Below are 9,347 nucleotides of genomic sequence, written 5' to 3'. Positions count from 1 at the left end.
GTGGTGGGTTGTGTTTGTGGGTGGTGGCGTTTCCACCCGCGCCTGCGCAGATGCCACCGAGCCGCCCGCGGGCCAGTTTCTCGCTCCACCCCTTTCCTGCGGGCGCTCTCTCCGCCAATCAGCCCTCTGCCAACTCTCTCGGCCAATCGGGACGCGCTGCGCCCGAGGAGCTGCGGGGATTGGCTGCGGCCGGGGGAAGGGCTGGGATTCCATTTGGCATTGGAGCTGCTCTAAAGAATCCAGCTGGAACCGGTCGGAGGCCACGCCGCCAGGGCTGCGGGCTGGTGTTTGAGGGGCTGCTGGGAAGGCTTGTGGTGGGCGTCTTGCAGCGGGCCTGCCCCTTTTCCTAATTGCACATAAGACTAGGCCACCGCCCTGGCCCGCTGTGCTCAGTGGGGTGAGCTCGGTCCCATGCACCAAAAGGCACGGTTGGATACCTGGCCAGGGCACAGGTCCAGGTTGCGGGTTCGAACCCCAGTAGGGTGCGTGCAGGAAGCAGCCTATGGATGTTTCTCTCCCTCTCCCTTCCTCTCTCTAAAATCAATTTTAAAAAATCTTAATCACATAAATGTAGACCTGTTCATTATTGCTCATAGGACTAGACCTTATTTTTTTATTATTCATTCAACCAACACTTGTTGCATGGCTGATACTTACAAGGCTGGTGTAGGGGCTGAGGAGACCTTCCCAGGACCAGCTGCAAAATTTGCAGGGCCTAGTGCACAAGGAAAATGCAAAGCCCCTTTCTTAGAATTGGTTCAGCATTGAAAGAGAGCAGTAAGCTGAGCGCTGAGCCCATCTAAGCACAGGGCCCTGTCGCAGTCCCTGCTGACCACCGAACAAAAAGCTTAGCTCAGAGGAAGAAAGAGGCGGGCAGCCTTTGAGACAGTTAGTGGGTAGAGGAGGCTGGCCACGTGCAGCCTTTCCAGATAAGGTTGGAAAAGTAGGACGAGACCAAAGGGTTAAGGATATTAGCAATTTGGACTTTATTCTATGTATAGGTAGGGGTTAGCCTTTGAAGGCTTTTACCTGGACAGTGGGTCCTGAAAGCAATGTTTGATGACTATTGATCTGGCGTTGGAATGTTGAGCACATCGGAGGGCAAGGGGAAGGAGGGAGAAATGGGTGCTGTTGGCAACAGTTGCACGTGGACCGGGGCTGGGGAAGCAGTTATGGAAATGGAGGAAAATGCTCCTGTTATAAGAGGAGACTCGATGGCAGTGCACACCCTAGTGTTTATCCATCCTGCTGCTTAGATCCACTTGCTCTGGCACCCTCTTTGATCCGCCGCAGTCCTAGCACTATCAGTGACTGGCTTTTGGACTTTGGGCAGGTTACTTCATCTTTCCTGGCTCCAGGTTCCTCGCTTGTAAATGAGGGAGCTGGACTGCAGTGGTGCCAAGGTTCTGTCAAGCCCAACGTGGTTCTGAATCTGCGACCCTTACTTTTCACCTAGCACCTACCACCAACATTCATTCATGGGTTCGCTGAATATTTACCGAGTCCCTACTGTGTGGCAGGTCGTATATTAAGCTGGGAAATACACCATGGAGTCTGACAGATGTCTACTTTCAGTAGTCGCTGATCCCTTCTGGCCAGGAACTTGGCCTTACAGCAGCTGCTAATGGTGACCTATAGAAGAAACTTAAGCATAGCTTTTAATTTCTGTGGAATGTTATAACGTGAACATCCTCAAGGTCCTTGCTAATTTTTGTTGTTCTAACACTTTGTAACTCCTTAGATATTAGGAAAGAAGAAAAGGAAGAAGTCATATAATACAGGTTTGAAGCTTAGATGTAGAGTGGCATGTCAATGATCCACTTGACTGAAAAATGAATCCAGAAAACCAGTTTGGGATCAAAGTCTTTGAGTTTGGTCTTGTATATGTGAAATTTCAGACCTCTTTCCTTCCTGTTTCACAGATAAGATCTCAAATTTTTGGATCTCCCCATTTCCACATACAAACTTACCCACATTGACATCTTCTCAGTTAGGGTAGCCCTTTGTTCTCTGGTATCTTTGGACCCCATCCCTCCTGCCTTCTCAAATTCTCACTCTACTGGATTCTCCTCTTCATTATTTAAACATGCTCATATCTATAACATCTTGATATTTTTTCCAGCCCTTAAATGACTTGGTCTTTTGAAATGCTTATCATTTACTCTTGAGATTTTTTACTTTGGCTTCCAGCAAACCAGTCTCTAATGGTGTTCCTCCCATCGCTCTGTCCCCTTTTGGGTTCTTCCTAAGCTTGTCTTCAGGATCTATCCTTCCTTTCCCTTCCCTTCTCTCTCTCTCTCCACTCTTCTGCATGAGTTCATCCAGTATTGTGTAATGAAAAGAGCTTGGACTTTGGATTTAAAGACCTTGGTTCAAACCCCAGCTTCACCATTTATTAGCTTTGTCAACCTGGGACTAGTTCTGTAACCTTTCTAATTCTACTTTTTCATTTATAAAATACTAGAGGTCCAGTGCACGAATTCATGCACCAGTGGGGTCTCTTGGCCTGGCTTGTGGGATCGGGCCGAAACCGGCTCTCCGACATCCCGAGGGGTCCCGGATTGCAAGAGGATGCAGGCCAGGCCAAGGGACCCCACTGGTATAGGATTGGGGCTGGGGAGGGATGCAGGAAGTTGGCTAGCCAGGGAGGGACCACGGTAGGGCTCCAGGGCGTGTCTGGCCTGTCTCAGTCCCGAGCAGTTGGACCCTAGCAGCAAGCTAATCTACTGGTTAGAGCATCTGCCCCCTGGTGGTCAGTGCACGTCATAGCAACTGGTCGACCAGTCAACTGTCTGCCCCCTAGTGGTCAGTGCATGTCGTATCGAGCGTTTGGGCAGCTTTAGCATATCATTAGCATATTACGCTTTGATTGGTTGAACAGATGACCGGACACTTCGCATATTAGGCTTTTATTATATAGGATATTAGCTACCTTGTAAAGTTGTAAATATATGTACAAATGCCTAAACATGTGCCCATTATAAAGTATACACTTGGCAAATATTAGCCCCTTTCCCCTTACATGACTTTAACTACTACCAGCATCTTTAGCCCAGACTGCCTCTTGAGCTTCAGATCCTTTTTTCTAACTTTCTGTTGAGACTTACGCATACAACACATGTCAGTGGAGAGCAAATTATATTTGGTCACCTTCTATGGGCCAGGCACCCTACTAGGGTAAATAAAATGGTAAATAAAAGGTATCTCACTCCCCCGCACCTGCAAGGGGCATAAAGTTTACACACAGAATTCTACAAGAATCGGGAAGGTCTTAACTCATCCTAAGAGGAGTTAGGGAAAGCTTTCTGGAACTGTCATGAGCCAAGCCTTAAAGAATGGGTTAGTATTCGAGAGAATGAGCAAGGGTGAGGAAGAAATTCCATAAAGGTACGGCGCAATGAAACACCAGCTCTGAGTCCCTAGAGAAGGAGACAGAAACAGTGGGAGGGGAAGCTAGAGAGGTAGACAGGGAGAAAGACATCGAAAGTATTACATCCATGCTTAGGAACTTGGCTCTTATCCCATACATGCTGGGAAGCCACCAAAAGGAGAAAATGATATGCTTTGCAAAGATTATGATCAGGAATTTCTTGGAAGAAACACAAGCAGGGAATAAATATCTGAAAGATACTGAACCTTATTAGAAATTAGAAAAATACAAATTAATGTAATAGGGAAATAACCTTTTATGTCCACTAAATTGGCAAAAATTAAGAAGTCCTGGTAAACTTCTAATTCTTGAAAACTATTATACACCAAGTCTTCATTAGGCTAAACATTTACCAGGTATTACAATAACTCCTCCATCCAATGTCATAGTTGTCAAATATCAACATGTGTTCCGAAATCATTTTGGAATTGTAACTCTTATTCCCTGGTTATACACTGAATGTTTATGTTCTCAAGAAAGTTATATGTTGAAGCTCTACCCCTTCCACCCCCCAATATGATAGACCCCAGAGACCTCTCTCTCTCTCTCTCTCTCTCTCTCTCTCTCTCTCTCTCTCTCTCCCACGCTCCCACAAGAGGAGATCACGGGAGCACACAGTGAGATGGTGGCCCCCTACAAGCCAAGAGAAGAGGCCGCAGAATGAACCCACCCTGCCAGCCTCCAGAACTGTGAGAAGTAATGAAGCCACCCAGTGTGTGGTATTTTGTTATGGCAGACGGAGCAGACTAAGATGCCGCTAACGGGAATCGTTTAGGGGTCACAATCTGAAGTCAATTTTAAGCCGAGGGATGACCAAACTGGACTGGAAAATGAAATACGGCTCTAAGTACTGAGACTAATTTTCTTGTGTGGCACATTACGTGTCTCTGAAACAAAAATCGAAAGAGGGGCATCAAAACTCGCATGATTGTTGAAATTACTGTTGAATTTTTGAGAAAAATTTCATTTGGCTATCTGTGATATATTTGTTTTAAAAAGGTCTCTATACAGCCACACCCACTCAAATAGTAATGACAATTTAATTACATAAATAAAGCAAAGGACGAGTTAAATTATTTCAGTTTTTGTATACTTACTGTTTTGATACATAGGTAATGTATGTTATACATTCCTTCAACAACTATTGGAGGCTGGCTGTCAGTCAAGAATATACAGTGGATACGCGTCTAAGAACAAATACGCTCTTTAAAGGAATACATGAGTATATAATCTTACAGTATTAGGAAGTCCAAAGGCTAAATGAAAATACACGTGTCTCAGAAGAAAAACATGTTTTAATGAAATGTTATGCAGTTAGAGTGGTTTTCAAAGAAATGACTGGAAATATTATAAAATATTTGTTTTATGGCCACACAATGCATGACTGAAAAAATAAAGATTTTACTTAGCTATTTATCAAATCCAGCAATTTATCATTTTAACTATTATATCCATCAATGTGATGAATAGTCCAAATTAGTTATCAAATCCTATTCTAAGTTAACTTCTCCAAAAATGACAAATTTTGAACTTCCAAAGTCTATGTATTTCTTAAATTCTGTCATTTTCTCCACAATAATCAAAATGTAAAACCTCAGAATTACCAGACTACATAAGAGAAAAACTTCAATTGCAACAAATTATATTTCATGAATTTTTCTATTAAAACTCTTCAAGGGATGAATAGGATCTTCTCGTGTAGTGAGGATGGCTTAGTATTTTCAGTTGGTGACCAATCTTTGTGTAGATGTCGTCATGTTATAGTAGGTGGCACTCATGAACAGGCAACTGACTGTCGGTGGGTCCACCTAGAAGGATCTGTGACATAAATTTAAAATATTTTATTATACAATGTTAGATTCATATTTGATTTAATATTGAATTCAACTGAACATGAATACTCATAAATATGCTTACTAGTGAGGAAATGAAATATAGAAATGTTATATTTTTTTAAGTAACATTTGGAAATGTTGCTTAATGTTAAACATGACATTTTCAAATAATTAAACCCTTCCTGAAATCATGAGCAACAGAGTTTTAAAAATTAGACTTTTTATCACTTTCGTAACATTTTAGCATTTGTATGCTACACCTCTTGGAGAAGGTACTAAGTGAAAGGGGGAAAGGAGAAGGGAGGGGTTCATATTATTGGCATTATTTCCATTGTTTCTCATCTTATCTAAAAATAGTTGCATATTAAAAACGATAGATTCTATAAACAGGTTATTTGTTAATGAGACTTTTGCCACTTAATCCTTCTTTCAAGTTAACATTTTTAGTGGCTACCAACTCATTTTCTAATAGACCCCATTTTATTGACAATATAAACTTTTTAATAATATAAAAAATAGAAATTTTGTACATTTCAAAGAATAAGCCATTTGTTTAATAATAACAAGAGAAATCATATTCACTCAGTTCTTTGAATCACTGGGTCAAGCAATTTCTGATGCTGATCTGCATATTTGTCTTGATTACATTTTCAGTATTAGGCAAAGGAAGATATTTCATCGAGTTCTGCACATGATGGATTATTAAATTATGTATGATTAAAGTAGCTTTAAGATTTAAAATGATTAAAAGTTGAACAACTGTTTATCTTTGTAAAAGTATATCCCTCAGTCCTCTGTAGAGCAGAATTCAAGGCTAAATGAAACTATTACTGAAAATATTTGGCTGACTTTATTAGATACCTACATCTATATAACAAATCTCATTGTTTCCTTGACAATGGTTTTCTTCAAAAATAATGATGAACTTTAATTTTACACCCACAGATCAGGATGAACACCTAAAAGTCTGTTTCCTACTGGTTCCACTTCCACCTCGCTCAAGTCATGAATCCTGACACAATAAAATAAAGAATTCAGCCCTAGCTGGTTGGGCTCAGTGGATAGAGCGTCAGCTTGCGGACTGAGGGGTCCCAAGTTCGATGCTGGTCAAGGGCACGTGCCCAGGTTGTGGGCTTGATCCCCAGTGGGGGGCATGCAGGAGGCAGCCAGTCAATGATTCTCTCTCATCATTGATGTTTCTGTCTATCTCTCTCTCTCCCTTCCTCTCTGAAATCAATAAAAAGAAAAGAAAAGAAATAATTCATTTCGCACCAGGCAAAGAAAGTCTTTGAAAATAAAGCAGTCAGATTCCAAAAAGGGAATAAAGAGGGTTTTTGAGGTTTGCAGCCAGATTTGGCTGGTGGCTCCACTACAAGTATTTATAATTTTTCCTATTATGGCCAATAATAGGAGAATGAGAGCAAGTGAAGAGTAATATGGGTCAATGGTTAGTTTTAGGGCAGCCATTAATACTTTAAATTGTAAAAATGGTCTTTTATACCATTTATATGTAAACTAAAGGCCCTGTGCACAAATTCGTGCAGGATGGGGTCCGGTCAGCCTGCCCCAATCAGGGCCAATCAGGCCGGGCTGGCCAGGGGTATGGGCTGCGGGCGGTTGGCGGGCCCTGCCCCTGGTCGAACTCCTGGTTGAACTCCCCGTGGAGGGGACAATTTGCATATTAGCCTTTTATTACATAGGATGATATGCAGCATCATGATGAGGCTGACTTGGGTAAAATCCCAATGAAGGCCCATTTAGAAGACAGATTTTTAAACCCACTCCCTGGTCTAAACAGCAAAAGCTCTCATGCCGACTCACTGTAAGTTTTTTTTTTTTTGATTTTTTTTTTTTTTTTTAGAAGACAGATTTTTAAACCCACTCCCTGGTCCAAACAGCAAGAGCTCTCATGCCGACCCACTGTACACAAATCAGTAAGTTCCACTTTTTAAAAATCAGCTTCATACATTAGGATTGTGCTTAAAGTTCCTTTCTCAAACCGCTGACCCACCAGAAGGTAAGTCCTTTACCTGATCTATTTTTAGTGCCTTGGGTGAAACCATCTTCATCCTCATCACAGCTGTCGCAGTTTAGTTGTGGGAGGGCTGCTTCTGCCTGGCTCTCAGCTTGATTGATGTCTTTCTGCTTCTCGAAGCTTCGAAGAGCAACAAGACGGTGGTGTATGGCTGCATACAGCGATTCTGTGTCTTTGGCACTGGCCTGCATGGGGAAAATTCCGGGGTTAAGAATAGAAATAATAATAGCCACATTTTAAGGATTTTTAATCTTTCACTGTTAACAAGGAAGGAACTACATGGCATAAATCTAGAATGTAAACAACCCTAACCACTAAAGGGTAAAAAGTCCATTTATCTTGAACCAAACTGAATCCTAAGGCAGATAGTTTTGTAAGTGGTCCCAATTTGTGCATTTTAAATGAAGAAAATGAAATTTTATGATTGGAAATTTCTATTTGAATTTAACTTTGTAACGACCATCCTTCCTCCACTATTTTACCCTGTAGAAAATTGTAAAATTGGGGGTGGGGGGGAGCGGAGAGGAGAGACTCCATTTCCTTTACATCACTTTGCGTGGACATGCCCTGCAAGCTTACTAAAGACAGTACTTGTTTTCGGGACTTTTTGCCCGTCAGAAGTACTTGTTTTCAGGACTTTTCTGTGCTATTTTTATGGTTACTACAAATATCAAAAGGATAGTAACAATACCATTTGTATAACAGTCATTGTTATTCTATTGTTACCCATTTTTTACAATAAAACTCTGGTTATTTATCCATTAATATTAACAAAGCACATAGCACAGGTATTCAACATACTCTTTTTTCCCCTCTCCCTTTTTAAAAAAATATATTTTATTGATTTTTTACAGAGAGGAAGGGAGAGGGATAGAGAGTCAGAAACATCGATGAGAGAAAAACATTGATCAGCTGCCTCCTGCACACCCCCCACTGGGGATGTGCCCACAACCAAAGTACATGCCCTTGACCAGAATCGAACCCGGGACCCTTCAGTCCACAGGCCGATGCTCTATCCACTGAGCCAAACCGGTTAGGGCTCCCTCTCCCTTTTATAGGTGAGGAGAGGACGGCTCAGAAAGGTGCAATGACTAATCTGACTTTACACAGCTAATTGGCAAATTGCCTGGCACTTGAATCCCAGGTTTTTGTCACCTAACTCAGTGTTCTTTAAGGTAACATGGCAGTAGTTTGTACGTTTGTATCTTTTCACAATTTCAAAGAAAATCTGGGACATTTTTTCTCTTTGCTAACCTTCCAGAGAGTTACCAAACGTTTTAAAACTGAGAACTGAGGGTTGAACCAACTGTATGCCAACTCTTGGGAGAAGAGTTTTAAAGGGTTTTTTTTTTTTTCTCTTTTCACAATTTCAAAGAAAATCTGGGACATTTTTTCTCTTTGCTAACCTTCCAGAGAGTTACCAAACGTTTTAAAACTGAGAACTGAGGGTTGAACCAACTATGTGCCAACTCTTGGGAGAAGGGTTTTAAAGTTTTTTTTTATATGCATGTATTTAAGTTGCCTTAAATACTTGTGGGTGGAAAAATTTAAATATAAATGCAATAAAATATTTTTGCTTCTCATATTGTATTTGATATTACAGAGTAGTTGTTGAATAAATGTTGACTTGACTAATTTTTTATATTGTGTGCAAAGGTGTAATTTTCTTTAGTAAGCTAATTACTAACAAATATTGAGAGTATTTGTAATTGAAACATAAATGCTATTCTGGTTCCTTGACTTTCTTACATTAAATTTGTAATACCGTTCACTAGCCAATATGTCTATTTCCTTTGGACAAATTCATTCAGATGTTTTCATTTAAGAAATTCCGAAGTTAAAATAACATGATATATTTTTGAATAACAAATTTGCAATGCTTAAAAAAATTATAATTCTGAGGAAGTACCATAAAAAAATGCTGATGAGAATGAAAACTGGTTCAGTCTTTCTGGAGAGAAATTTGTCAAGACAAGTCAAAACTTGTTCCCAAGAAAATTAACACATATGTACACAGAGAGTTTCCTGCAGCCTCCTTAAAGAATCC

The 9,347-nt window shown here is 40.8% G+C and overlaps 1 protein-coding gene across 1 annotated transcript in view; it reads right to left on the bottom strand.

Annotated features, from left to right (window-relative positions):
- Positions 1–4,503: 4,503 nt before the first annotated feature.
- RANBP3L (RAN binding protein 3-like) overlaps positions 4,504–9,347 on the bottom strand; it is a 57,059-nt gene continuing 52,215 nt past the window's right edge. The window contains exons 13-14 of the mRNA XM_014544876.1: positions 7,296–7,485; positions 4,504–5,248 (exon numbers count right to left, since the gene is read on the bottom strand). Coding sequence (XP_014400362.1) covers positions 5,205–5,248; positions 7,296–7,485 — 234 coding nt within the window. The 3' untranslated portion in view covers positions 4,504–5,204. The remainder of the gene's footprint in view (positions 5,249–7,295; positions 7,486–9,347) is intronic.

Source organism: Myotis brandtii, unplaced genomic scaffold (genome assembly GCF_000412655.1).
Source record: "Myotis brandtii unplaced genomic scaffold, ASM41265v1 scaffold384, whole genome shotgun sequence".
Lineage (NCBI taxonomy): Eukaryota > Metazoa > Chordata > Mammalia > Chiroptera > Vespertilionidae > Myotis > Myotis brandtii.
Note: the sequence above shows the minus strand (reverse complement) of the source record. Positions and strands in the feature narration are given on the sequence as shown.